Genomic DNA, 14,214 nt, shown 5'->3' on the forward strand with positions numbered 1-14,214 from the left:
AACGTCCATACAAGATCGAAGACTTGAGGTCGCTGTTGCAACAGGTGGGCGTGTTGTCAAGCGTGGCGGGTCTGGGAGCCGCCTACCAGATGAGTGACGTATGGCTGCTTAAGCTGCATACTTTGTAAGCCAAGGAGAAGCTTTTAAAAGTCGGGAGAGTCCAGGTGAAAGGGAAGGCGTGTCAGGTGATCGGCCCAAATCGGAGGAAACTGCGTGTCAAACTCCATTAGGTCTCTTTTGATGTGCCTGTAGAAGCAGTTCGGCGGGCCTTTCAACCGTTTGGGACCGTCAAGGAAATCACGCAGGCAAAGGGGAAGATCGACGGTTTTGTCGACGTCGAGTCCACAACCCTTGGCGTCCGGATGACCCTCAAAGAGGGACTCCCACTGGAAAGCTTTCCCCACCAGCTTCGGCTCGGCGGGGGCAACGTCTTGGTAGTGGTCCTCGGGCGCGCACCGATATGTCACCGTTGCCGTCGCACATGGCATATTCGCCGTGATTGCAAGGCGCCTCTGTGCTCCGAGTGCCGCGTCATCGGACACGAGACCAGGGGTTGTGTCAAGACCTACGCCCGTGTAGCCGGCAGCAGAGCCACCGAGGAAGCTTCCGAGCTGCTGATGGACGAAGAGGAGGCGGAGGAAGCAGCAGCACGGGTGTCCCCGAAGGAGCTGCCAGGACAGAGCCAGCCGCAAGGAGAACAGGGGGGCTCAAGAGAGGTAGAGGCCGGGGCTTCTCAATCGGCGCCAACGCTCAAGACGGCTTCAGAAGGAAGCTATGAAGCCTCCGACAAGGAGGGGAAGGCGACGCCGGAAGACACCGTAGAGGACCCTCAGCCCAAAGATAGTGAAGATGTCAAGGGTGGCGACGAAGACATCGTCATGACCACTGAAAACTGGGCGGTGAAACGAAGGCTGGATGACTCTGCATCTGGGAGTGGGGAGGCAAAGCTGCGCCTCGAACGGGAATGGTGCGGCAAAGTGGGGCGGTACAAGTCCCGGCCTGAGTGACCGAAACGCCGCACGGAGTACACGAAGTGAGTTCTCTCGTACGCCGCTATTCGTCTCACACTCTAAGTGCCGTGCTCTCGTACTGGCCTCCCTCTAAAACAAAATTTTTCTGAATAGGGCTTTGAAACTTGGCACTTCAAACGTGCGCGGTCTAAATGCACGTCGCAGGCAATGCCAAGTGAGCCGACTGTTTATCGAAAAAGGCCTCGACGTAATCGCCGTGCAAGAGTCACTGAATAGAGAGCGAGGCACAGACGGAGAGTGTGGTGCGGCTCTTTGAGTCAGGTTACTATGTCTGCGACTCTGCGTCGGACACGCAGTTGGGACGTCGGGCGGTTGTCTTTTATGTATTAGAAAGTCTCTGGGCATTGTGACAAAAGTTGTTAGCTGTGAATCGGGAAGACTTGTGCTGTGCGATCTGTCTATTTCAAATTCTAATTTTCGCCTGGTGTGCATTTACGCTCCTAATAAGGTGGAGAAAAGATTAGTATTTGTTGAAAATATTTATGAGTGTCTGCAAACTGATCGGCTTGTTATTTTGTTGGGGGATTTTAACTGTGTTTGCGAGCCGCGCGACAGATCAAATAACACTCGGTACAGAAATGCGAGTACTGTTTTTCTATGTGAGTTGGTCGAGAAGTGTGAACATGAAGATGTTGGCCAATGCACGTCAGTCTCTAAGTGTTTGCAGTTCACGCACTTCCAAGGCGCAAGTCACGCGCGGCTCGATAGAGCATAGATTTATTTGGAACTCGACGGAGTGTGTAAAATGTATGTAGTGGACAAGTGCCTTTCAGTGACCATTGTCTGGTCTCTTTTGTAATATACTCGTCAAAGGAGAATGCAAAAAAGTTCACTTAGGAACTGTGGAAGTTAAATACAAAGCTTTTACAAGACGAATGTTTTATGAATAGGGTGCAAAAATGTCTGGGGGAGTTAGATAATATAAAAAAAACGATAGGGGGTTGGAGTGAAATGGGAATTATTGAAGCAAGAAATCAAGAAGAGCGCCATCGAAAGATCTAGTTGTTTGAAACAGGCGGAAGGAAAAGAAATTATGGAGTTAAATAATCTGCTACAACAGTTACTTCATGATGAATGCCTGTCGCCCGGTCTATTCTCAGACCATATCAGGAGCTTAAAGAAACGCCTTGAAGCTCTTGATACAGAGCGATATGAGGGAGCCATGATTCGAGCAAAGTTAAAACGATTATCGCGTGGGGAGATACCGACAAAACGAGTTATCGGCATGGAAAAAAAGTATGCCAGTAAGAACGAAATAACCGAGATATCTTATCAAGGAATTCTCTCTAGTGAACTCTAGTGAAAGAAAGTTTATCGAGCGAGCGTTTGTGGAACATTACAAAGGATCTCTTAGTTATCGGGCTCCAAAGAAAGCGGAGTTCCGAAGCGTATTTTTGCCGCTAATGTCGCAACTCGATGACGAAATAAGGGAAAGATTAGAACAACCAATTGCTTTGGAAGAAGTCGAAAGGGCAATTAATAATCTGAAACTTGGAAAATCACCCGGCCCAGACGGGTTAGGAGGTGAGTTTTACAAAACTTTCAAAAACCAAGTTGCACCTGTCTTGCATCGCGTATTTACTGAAGCGTATGACCTCGGCGTTTTGCCTCCTTCCTTCCTGTGTACGCACACAGTTTTTATCCCAAAAAGTGACAACCCCGTTCGGCTCCGTTCTATTGGATGTTATAGACCGATAACTTTAACAAATGTAGACTACATGATTTTAATGAAGGTATTGACTGAACAGTTACAAAGTGTTATAAACGTTATCGTAGGCCCTCATCAAACATGCGGCATTAGGGGCAGGAGTAGTGTTACCAATGTGCACGTTGCACGTAGTATTCTTGAGTGTTGTGATGCAATGCAAACAAGGGTTACAATGCTGCAAGTCGACTTAGAAAAGGCTTTTGACCGTGTGTCACACGAAATGTTTCTTTATATTTTAGAACACTTGAATGTGGGTTCGCTCTTATGTAATGGTGTACGTATGGCGTATCGTAACTGCGCCACCAGTCTAGTGGTGAACAAATCGGTCAGTGAGCGCATTCCCCTTTTTTCTTCGGTGCGTCAAGGTTGTCCGCTCTCGCCACTTCTTTTTTTTTTTTTTGTATTCTTCCGGAGCCCTTTTGTTTAAAGTGTAATTCGTAAAAGTCAAATACGTGGGTTTAGGTTGCACGCAACTGAGGCCCGTATTTTGTCCTATGCGGATGGCTTCGCCATTTTTTGTGTGGATTACGAGAGCGTTAGGAAAGCTGTACAGTTAGCAGAAAGTTTTTGAGAACACACGGGGCAGTGTAGTTAACTGACAGAAGTGTTTGGGCTTTTGGCATGGCGATTGGACTTCAAAGCTTGTTGTGTTTAACGTATACACGAACTCATCTCTGTTACGTCACGCCGCGGTGGTAGCGCGTCGGACGCACTTGCGGTCCGGGGCTGTGGGCGGAAGTGCCCATGTGATACGTGTATTCCTGCATTGTTTTGAAAGGAACCAGACAAAAACCTGCTTTCTCGTCAAAATGCTGTGACTGGGGCTGTACCAAAAGCGTCGAGAAAGATTTGAAGGTCAGTTTTCATGCGCTCGGTTCGTCGGAGAACGCGGATATGTGCCGTGGAAAGGGAAAACCAGACGCCGTCGGACCACGATTGCTTGGGCGAGAAGCATTTTAGGTTGAATTCACAGATACTTCTGGTCATCAAATTTATTTATTTTGTTCCAAAATGAGCGCCGGAAAATCGTCAAGTTGTACGGACCACCTGAGGACTACGTTTAGTGCGTCTTCAAGTTCAAACGGCCGCCTGATCGTTCCAACTGTCGTCTGCTCTTTCAAACGTTTCTGCTTGTCGTCTGCTCTCTTAGACGATGCCGGCTCGCAGATCAAATGTTGGCCCGGTACTTGAGATAGATAACTGCAGGCCTCAAAAGACTTAAGTTTGAAGGTTCGTAAGCAGGCTGGACGTAAACAGTAGATACAAGGAGATGTTGATCATTGTTACCAGTGGCCATCACCGACTTGTTATGCCTGATTCACTTGGTTAGATTCTGCTTGCGATTTTTAGTATCGACGTCGACATCTCAGCTACGGTTCACGCTTTTGCAGTCCGAGCGACGTCGCTACTGAAAATTGCGAGCGAAATCTCATCATGTGAATCAGGCTTTAGCGTACATTCTGCGGCGTCCACGCGGAATGAATCGCCGCATGTCAGATGATTCACGCTAAGTTTTGCGGTGTAACGAGCCTCGGTAATTTCGCTGACGCCGCTCAAGTAGTCAGACATCGTTAGGAGGACGTAGAATCAACAATTTCAACGCCAAAAAGAGCGCGGGGACTCACACTGACGCCGACAATATCGCATTTCAATGGTTCGTTTATGGGCGACGGCGAGCTTCTTGCCCACACCCCCATCGCGCATGCGCGGCGCCGGTGGCGTCCGCTAGGGGCGCTTCGGGCGCTCCGGTTTGTTTGTAAACATGAGTTGGTGTATACCTCAGTTGTGGAACTCCCGCAGAAAGGGGTACCCCCCCCCCCCCCCCCCCCGTCACTCACTTCAATCCGCCTGCCATGTTCGACGCGCAATCTAGATTTTCGTTTTATAACTGTGCTTTCCTTACACCAGAGCTGAAGCGCTATCTAGACGCTGTGCTTCGAAACGTACGTACCCCATGGAACACACTGCAGTTATCAAAGCAACCGTCCGGCGCATCGAGTGACGGCAGGCAAGTCGTGGTGAGAAAGGATGGGTACTGCTCGTGCAAGCAGCGTCTATGAGAAGTTCCTTAACTGAACTAATCTAATAACGTTGGCACAGGTTGCACAGCTGACGACTACGGCGATTAGAGGTACAGGCATTATTCTAGGTATTTTTTTCCCTACGGAGTTTTTGACTGGTCGCGCGACCGACGTGACTTTAAAGAGGGGCATCCGTGGCGTCCACCCCTATGTCGTGTTTTTCTTTCCGTCTACTTTCTTCTTTTGTGCAACACAATTATATAAATGCTGCAATAACGTGCTCTACTTGCTGATCCACAGCCTCCTTCTGAATTTCCTCGATTTATCTTGCCGAATTTGCCCGCTTGGCATCGGGCGCTCGCGCGTAAGCAGAACGCTTTTCGGAGAAGGTGCATTGTGAGGGAAATCAGTGATTAGCAAAATTTTGCCGGAGCTTCCCTTAAAACATGACAACATACCACGCCTCCATAATGTTTCGAACCCACATATCTTGAGAACGAGCCACGAACCTTTGCCCTTGTGTAACACACTGGCGCCTAGATGGCTTGACTATGTGGCATGAGAAATGAGCGTAGCAGTGTGCGTTGAAACCAGTTGTTTATTACCACCGACGTATTGGGGGTGACCATGTACACAATAGGTCACCCTGGACGTCGGTGGATCTTGGCCAGCAGACGCAGCCTTGTCGCCGGATTAATTATCTTTTTGTTTCGTGATTTTTAGGAAAACGCATTTTAAAAATATATGAATGGATTCCGCATGCAAACCTCTTGAGATTACGAAGAAAAAAAATGACTGCTGGGGCTGTTATATTTTGGAGTAAAAAATGCCGCGGGTGGTTTTGGTTTCTTTTTTCTTATCCACAATGGTCAAAATTTGGTCGAGGGCCTGACTAAAACCACCAGACTCTCATTTCGATATGGACCCTTTTCGAAAGACCGCTTTTCTTGGCAGCTGTTGAATTCTTGCACAATGGTGGACTGAAACCGCTACGTCACGGCACGTTTTATGCGTTTTGTTGGATTAAAAGGCAAAAGCACACCCACTAAAAATGGTGATGATCGCGGTGACGTTTCACTTTCGACGTTGTTTGAATGGTTCGTCGGCTCCTAGCGTTGGCCGCCGCGCTCCAAAGCTCGTTATCCCATGGAATACGACTGGCACGTCCTACGATGTTCAGTTGTTCTGCAATTCTGCAGTGGTTCTGACTTTTATAACAGGCACGTGACTTTCGAAAGAAGTCTAGTAATCTTCGTTTCACGTTAAAGTCAAGTACGGACGTGACCAAACCTACGAGACGACGGGCCAACCAAACAGCGTCAAAAGTGGAACTCCCCCCTCCCTTTCATATCTTTACGGCGTAAACCAGAAGACCATGTGGAGTCAAAAAAGAAACTGCCACCGCTTGTGTCTAGTTGGTGAAAGGAGCGCGCTTGTGACGTGCTTGAAAAAGGCCAGTGAGGGGCCCCGAATTCGTCCCATTATTCTACTCCGTGAGAAAATCAAAATGCTCAACCGTGTCCCGGGTGACTAATTTTCCTGGTATCGGTTACTAATTTCTTGACATTACAACTTGACAACATCAAAGAAAGCTCTCTTGGACCTACTTGTGTTTTGCTATTGATGGTTCCAGCAAACAACATGACATTTAGGAATTGTATAATAGCAAATATCGGGAAAAATAAACTTCACAAGCGCTTAACGCTGGCTGCCAGACTACGTTGTAGATATGTTTTCTTCCAAAAACCTTCCTGCCCGTCCCATTGTTCTATCACAATCCTCTCCGCCCCCCCCCCCCCCCCAAAAAAAAAAAAAAAAAACAAATGAAACAATGCATTAACCATATATCCTGCTCTGGCGTTTCTAGGTCAAGTATTCAAAAAAAAAGACGAAGTTGTTTGCTTCTTATTCGCATGAACATTTTTAACTTGTTTTGTGAAAAGTAAAGGCCAATAAACAAAAATCTACCACACCAGTACTGCCTCGAATCGCCAGGAGTTTCTTTACAAGATAATATTCAGCTTAGGTATCCTCCCAAGCAGAACTTAGCCGATAATAAATTATTTAAAGTGTCTCGGCGCAATCTATAATCGGTAGAAGAATCTAGAGTTGGGCAAGTTGGTACATCTTAGATTCGAAAAGCGCCAGAAAACAAGGACAACCGAAGGAATAGACGAGACGATGCGCTAATGTCAACTGAATTTTTATTCGGAAAAACAAACATATATATACACACCCAAGCAACCATTTGCTTGTAATCAAACTTCTCGTGAGATGAATTGAAATTCCTTATCTGATAGAAGGACTGAGGAAGTGCTGATACATGCACCGCCCTTCACCCTGATTTTAAAAGCCTCGAAGATTTCTCTTTCTGTTCTTGTTTTATATCGTCCCCAAATCTGCGTTTCATCGAGTGCACGAGAACATGGGCACCGATCACAATAAACGGCCAAGTTTCCCGAGGGTGACCGCCTAACAGAAAGGTCATGCTCCCTGTCCCTCTCGTTGACGCACCTCCCCGTCTGCCCTATATACGTTCTCCAGCGTGACGTTGGTATCTCGTAAATCACCGCTGTTTCACATTCTACATATTTGTTGGCATGCTTTGTTGTGCTGCTTCCGCCTTGCGTGACTTGTTATTCACCCTTGGACATAATCTGTATTACTTCGAAGGTGCTGTAAACATTACAGGCACGCCGAAACGTCCGGCTCTTTTTAAGATTGTGGGACAATCTGTGAATGTACTTTTGTGAACAATATGAGCTGAAACAGCGCTCCGGCCTGTGCACGGTACTACCTGCGCCGCCTGTCGCATCGCTCCGTAAACACGGCGCACCCTGAGGCCGAGATAAATTCTCACTTGCGCTCACTGCGCCGCTGCGCTCTTTCGGCCGACTGCTAGCGAAAATATTGGTCGACGGAACCACCATCACGATGCGTGTGCCGTGTAGCCCAATGTTTACGTTTTCAGCTAACGCACATTTCAGTGCATTTTAAGAAAGCGCCAAAGTGGAAAATGCGTTGTCACGCTCGTATCTCCTCGAGGAGCGCTGCCTGACGAAACTGCCTTGGCCCCCAAAAGGAGCCGATCTGAATATCATCAAAAACATTTGGAGGCGCATCAAGGTAGCCATGTCACGGCGTTCCCTCCACCACGCCACTGCCCACAAATTGCGGAAAGCAATCAGAGGTGAATGGGAGTGGCTTCGAGCTGAGCCAGACTTCGTGGCCGCGCTCTATGATTTCTACCAAACAGGATGAGAGCCGTGGTCGCGGGTCAAAGGAGAATGACGTGATATTAAATTAATTTGCAAGTTTTACTATGCCTCCGGACCCCCTGAACCGGACTTCTGCCGATTGGAACAAAGCTTGATGCTACGGTTGCGACACACTGTTTAACGCCGTTAACCACGCATACTTTTGTGTGGTGACTCCTTAATCCCGATCTTCTTGTATAGTGCACGCCGACTATTAATCTTTTGTGTCTTACATTGTCGTCTGGAAATTTTCTTTCGATTAAATTTACATCTCCTTCTTCGGGAAAATATATGACTGTTTGTCCCACTTTATTAAGACTAGGAATTTGTAAACAAAAAAACTGGTGTGCTGTCAGCAACTGTTTTGTTTGAAACAAACAGGTGGGCCCAGTAATAAAGAAATTATATTTTTGAATATTTTCGTACCAATCAAGGTTACAAAATCTTCTCAGTAACATGTATGCTTACCATTTTTTTAAACATCTGTGATCAATGGAAAAAAAAAGTAAATACCTTGGAGCCGGGCTAAATCCGGCATTGTACAGATTTTGGCCTATATTTTACGATGTTCTACTTTGTGCATGCCCCTATAATCAAACAAGAACAACCTCCAACGTCTTTTGATGTGACTTTCAAAAACGATAATCGCAGCTGAAATTTAAGACACTTCAATATTTTTTTCTTCACCAGCCAGTGTTTTTTGTACGGGATTCTGCGTGATAGAGTAAAGTTAATCAATTCCAAAAGAGGAACGACAAGTGTAATGTTTTGTTGACCTCACCGGACTACCTCACACATGCTCGCTGTCGCACTTGCCGTCTCGCTTGCAGACGGCCGGAAGAGCGCAGTGGCGCAGCGAGCGCTGGTGAGAATTTATCTCGTACTCAGGGTGCGTCATGTGTGCGGAGCAAGGCGACAGGCGGCGGAGGTAGTGCCGTGCGCCGGCCGGATCGCTGTTTCAGCTCATATTGTCCGCGATAGTACGCAAAACCGCCGCTTTCTATTTACTTTGCGTGATGCCTTCCGATTCACCTTCTCTTTTTTTCAACTTTGACACGAGGCTTTCGGCGATTTCCACAAGATATCCTTCTTGTAGGCGGCAGACTTGGATGAAGAAGTTTGAACCAACAACGTGTTCACATGATTTTTCTAGCGCTGTGAGCATCAATGAAGTTGCCACTCCTCTCTTTACGAGCTTGGAGTGTGCAGAATCGAAGGGAAGCACACCTCTTTTTGATCTTGGCTCATATTTCCAGCAGACGTGATTTTCCTCAAACTTCAAATTTAGATCCAAAAACTGGAGGTCCCCATTTTTCATTTCTTCATGCGTGAAAGTCAACCCATGGGCATTGTTGAAGAACCCTTCTAACACGCGTTTTATGGACTCTTCATTTGCAAGAAATCGTCCACATACCTGAAGATTCTAAAGCCCCCTGTTCTCGCTAGCTCCCTGTTGATCCCTCTGTCACATTCCGCCAAAAATATGTCACACAAGACGGGGGCAACCCGGGACCCAATACATATCCCTCGTTTTTGTACACACAACTCGTTGCTAAATGAAACCACCGTAGGCTCAAGGTACAAGGCAAGCAGTTCGCAGAAAGACTCAACACTGGTTCCACATGAACTCCTAAACGCGGTTTCTCCCGAACTCTCAATGCACTTTTTTACAGTGGGAAATTTTAGTTCGTGCGGAATGGAGTAGAAGAGAACTTCTACATCGATGGAAAAGGCAGAGCTATAGCCGAACCCTCTTTCCCTCACATGTTCTATGACCTCCTGTGAGTTCCAGACCAAGAAGGGATCCCTGAGCACAAGCCCTGACAAATATAGGCTGGGAAAACCACTCACTTCCTTCTGCCATAAGAGAATCTCTGTCACTATGGTCCTGAGCGGGCACTCAACCTTGTGGGTCTTAGCTGTAAAAAACACATCTAAATTCATCTTTTTTGCACCCTTCACTCTCCTGGCCACGTTGGATAATTCAAGCCTTTCACCGATCTCCACTGCCTTTTTCTTGATCTTTTGAAGAGAGACATCCACTTGCCTGAAGTTCTTTGTGATGGCCTTCAATGACTTCTCATCGTAGAGGATCCCTGAGGGAGCACCACAAAACCCCCTTCCTTGTCACCCGTGAGAAGCTTCAGGTTGTTCTCCTGAAGATACGACACGACGCAGCTGATCCTCTCTCTGCACTGTCGTCCGGAGCCGGAGTGCGTCCACTGCTTCGGAGAGACGCCTTGCTTTCTCTTCTGGCACAACATGATCTGCAAGACTCCTAACAAGGGTTCGGCTATAGCTCTGCCTTTTCCATCAACGTTGAAAATCTCTTCTACTCACTACGGGAATGAGTTGAGCTAGTTGGTTATGATACATTGTGGGTGGAACCAGCTGAACATTTAAGAAAGGAGACACAGAAAAGACAACCAGCGAGTGGTTGTCTTTTCTGTGTCTCATTCCTTAAATGTTCAGCTGGTTCCACCCCTAATCTCTTCCCCTACTCCATTCCGCACGAACTACCATTTCCCACTGTAAAAAAATTTAATCATTATTACATAACTTGCAGACGTTATTTTACTAATATATGGCTATTATTGAAAAAAAAGTGAAAGCCGTTTACAAATCCCTGTAACGCCGAATTGGAGCGCAGCTCTTGAGGAGGAGGAGTGAAGGGTACTGAGGGGAGGGTAGACCCCTCCCCCTTCTCCTCCTCCTCCCCTCATTCTTTAATATGCTCCGGGGGGGGGTGTCACGTGACTTCGGGGAGGGGGTCACGTGACCTCGGGGAGGCGTGACCTGGGGGTGACCTCAAGGCCACGTGACCCCAAAGGTGACCCCCACGTGACCTGGAGGGGTCACGTGACCTCAGAGGGGTCACGTGACCTCAGAGGGGTCACGTGACCTCGGGGGTCACGTGACCTTGGGGAGGCGACCACGTGACCTCGGGGGTCACGTGACCTCAGAGGGGTCACGTGACTTGGGGGTCACGTGACCTTCAAAGGGTCACGTGGGGTCATATTGGGGTCACGTGACCTTGAGATGACCTTGGAAGGGGTCACGTGACCTGGAGGGGTCACGTGACCTTCAGGGGGTCACGTGACCTTGAGATGACCTTGGGGGTCACGTGACCTTGAAATGACCTTGGTTACGCCGACGCCGACGGCGACGCCGACGGCGACGCCGACGGCGACGCCGCTCAAGCTGGGAACGGGCCCCTAAGAGCTGCGCTCTAAAAGTGCATTGAGAGTACGGGAGAAACCGCGTTTAGGAGTTCATATGGAACAAGTGTTGAGCCTTTCTGTGAACTGTTTGCCTTGTACCGTGTGGGAATTTAAAGGAGGGAGGATTACGCACCTTTCCCGTCCGGGGACCGGTCCGGTGCTCAAAGGGGAAATCCGATGTCCGTCCCACCGGGCGGCCGACGACTACCAGCGAGGGCGGTCGCCGCGCCGTGTTCGGCCAACGCCGTGCCAACAACGATGATCCCGGTATCCAACAGCGTTTATTGAGTACCAGGGGCCCCCAACAAGACACTGCGGTCAAGCGAGCCGCGGACACAGTGTGCCCGCATCGCCCGCCGACCTGAGAGCCAAAGGGGTAATGGCGAGCGGAGCCATCGCCGGTCGGACGAGCTCACGCCGCTACCCGTCATCGCAGGAGTTCGGTGCCGGGGCTCTGGGCAGACGGACGTCCACAGGTAGTGGGGACGCCGACTGTCAGAGCCCGGGGAATCACTAGCGTGGAGTCATCGCCGGTTGGACGAGCTCGCGCCGCGACTCGACTCGTCCACTCGGAGGGCAGGCCCGACTCTCCCTCGCGCGATGTCGCTGTCCTCCCGAAATCGGGAGAGACGCGCGGAGGAGTGCGAGAGAGTAGGTCAGCATGGTGACGTAGTCTCTCCGACACGATACGGAGCGACCGGGCTCGAAGTCAAGCGGCTTCGCCCGGAGCGTCCTCGGCTTACGCCTTCTCGGGGGAGGGAAACCAGTGGCTCCCACAACCGTGAGCCTACGGTGGTTTCATTTAGCAACGAGTTGTATGTACAAAAAACGAGGGATATGTATTGGGTCCCGGGCAGTCTTGTACACGTTACTCAAAAAAAGTAATCGATTACAATTACTATTACTCTTGGCTAAAAAGTATTCGATTAGATTACTTGATTACTTGACGGCAAAAGTAATTGGACATTACTTAAAGAAGTAATCGTTACTTTTCCGATTACTTTATTGTGTGAAGACACATTAATGTGAAGACACATTAACAATGAACTACTTCCAACCCATATTTCACATTTGCACAAGTATTGAAGAAGAAAAACTGGCTCCCTCTTCGTGGTCGTTGCACCTTCACACCTTCACACTTCACACACACACACACACACGGCGTTCGCCAGTGTGTGCGCACGTGGGGGGGGGGGGGGAGAGCGGAGGGGGTTCTAGATCTCGTTAAGCTTGAGCAAGGGTTGTCGCTCAAAGTTTGCGTCGCTAATTTTATTATTCACATGTGGATGAGCTCGCATGTTATACAAAAGAGCAGCAGCTCCAGGATTTGAAACAGATAATGTGTAATATCCATTAGCGGAAGAGATTACCCTGACCACTTCTCAACTCGAAACCTTGCTTGTCACAAAGACCACGTAGGGGAAATATGGAAATATTTCAACTGCCTTTGTTATATTTCACATCCGCTTTAGGCATTCTTCGGTTCTGATTCTCCTACGGGCTGCGAGTAGGTACCCTAAGCAGGATTTTTTTTTATTTTTTTTTTTTTATTTCTTTGTGTGTATGCGTGAGTTTGAACGAAGGACTCACAAAGCTACATTCTGCTTCCTCAAACTTCGCCCTAAAAGGCCTTTGTCACGCACTGCGGCTTGCCTGGGGCTTCCCACCCGCAGTCCCAGCTCGAAAAAAAAAAAAAACGGACATTCCACAGAAACTGTACATAGAAAGAGATTGACCTCGTTTCCTACAACTCCGCAAAAATCTTCTTTTTTTTTCCGTTCGAAAAAAAAGCAAATTTTATTTTTGTCATTTCACAAAAAAAAAAAAAGGGCGTGTGCCGGGGGGAGGGTGGGTGGGGGGGGGGGGGGGGTTCCCTTGGACAAATTGTAACGGTTAAAAGTAATTTTATTACTTCAAAAAGTAATTAGATTACTCTTGTGATTACTGCATAAGAAAAGTAATCAACTGATTACAAAATTGCTCCAAAAAGTAATCGATTACAAGTAATTTGATTACTTGTAATGCGTACGGTACAAGTCTGGTCCCGGGTTGCCCCGGTCTTGTTTGACATATTTTTGGCGGAATGCGACAGAGGGATCAACAGGGAGCTAGCGAGAACAGGGCGCTTTAGAATCTTCAGGTATGTGGACAATTTCTTGGTTTTAGTGAATCGGCCCATGAGTGCAAATGAAGAGTCCATAAACCGCGTGTTAGAAGTGTTCTCGAACAATGCCAATGGGTTGACTTTCACGCATGAAGAAATGAAAAATGGGCACCTCCTGTTTTTGGATTTAAATTTGAAGTTTGAGGAAGGTCATGTCTGCTGCAAATATGAGCCAAGATCAAAAAGAGGTGTGCTTCCCTTCGATTCTGCACACTCGAAGCTGATAAAGAGAGGAGCAACTTCATTGATGCTCGCAGCGCTAGAAAAATCATGTCAACACGTTGTTGGTTCAAGCTTCCTCACCCAAGTCTGCCGCGTACAAAACACGGGGTATTCAGAAGGACATCTTGTGGAAATCGCCGAAAGCCTCGTATCAAAGTTAAAAAAAAAGTGAAAGTGAATCGGAAGGCATCACGCAGAATAAACAGAAAGTTGTGGTTGTGCTGTACATTCACAGATTGTCCCACAATCTCAAAAAGATAGCCGGACGTTTCGGCGTGCCTGTAATGTTTACAGCAACAACGAAGTTATCCAGATTATGTCCAAGGGTGAATAACAAGTCACGCAAGGCGGAAGCATACACAAAAAAGCATGCCAACAAATATGTAGAATGCGAAACAGCGGTGGTTTACGAGATACCAACGTCATGCGGGAGAACGTATACAGGGCAGACGGGGAGGTGATTCAACGAGAGGGCCAGGGAGCATGACCTTTCTGTTAGGCGGTCAACCTCGGGAAACTTGGCCGTTCATTGTGATCGGTGCCCATGTTCTCGTGCACTCGATGAAACGCAGATTTTGGGACGATATGAA

At 47.9% G+C, this 14,214-nt stretch overlaps 1 protein-coding gene across 1 annotated transcript; it reads left to right on the forward strand.

The window, feature by feature from the left end:
• Positions 1-344: 344 nt before the first annotated feature.
• Positions 345-1,101, forward strand: LOC115315943 (the record flags this gene model as incomplete). The annotated part of the gene is made up of 1 exon (XM_029975252.4): positions 345-1,101. A coding segment is annotated over one exon (663 nt), but the record flags the coding sequence as incomplete, so codon positions are not given.
• Positions 1,102-14,214: the final 13,113 nt, after the last annotated feature.

This window comes from Ixodes scapularis, unplaced genomic scaffold, assembly GCF_016920785.2.
Source record: "Ixodes scapularis isolate PalLabHiFi unplaced genomic scaffold, ASM1692078v2 PGA_scaffold13__105_contigs__length_92229423, whole genome shotgun sequence".
Lineage (NCBI taxonomy): Eukaryota > Metazoa > Arthropoda > Arachnida > Ixodida > Ixodidae > Ixodes > Ixodes scapularis.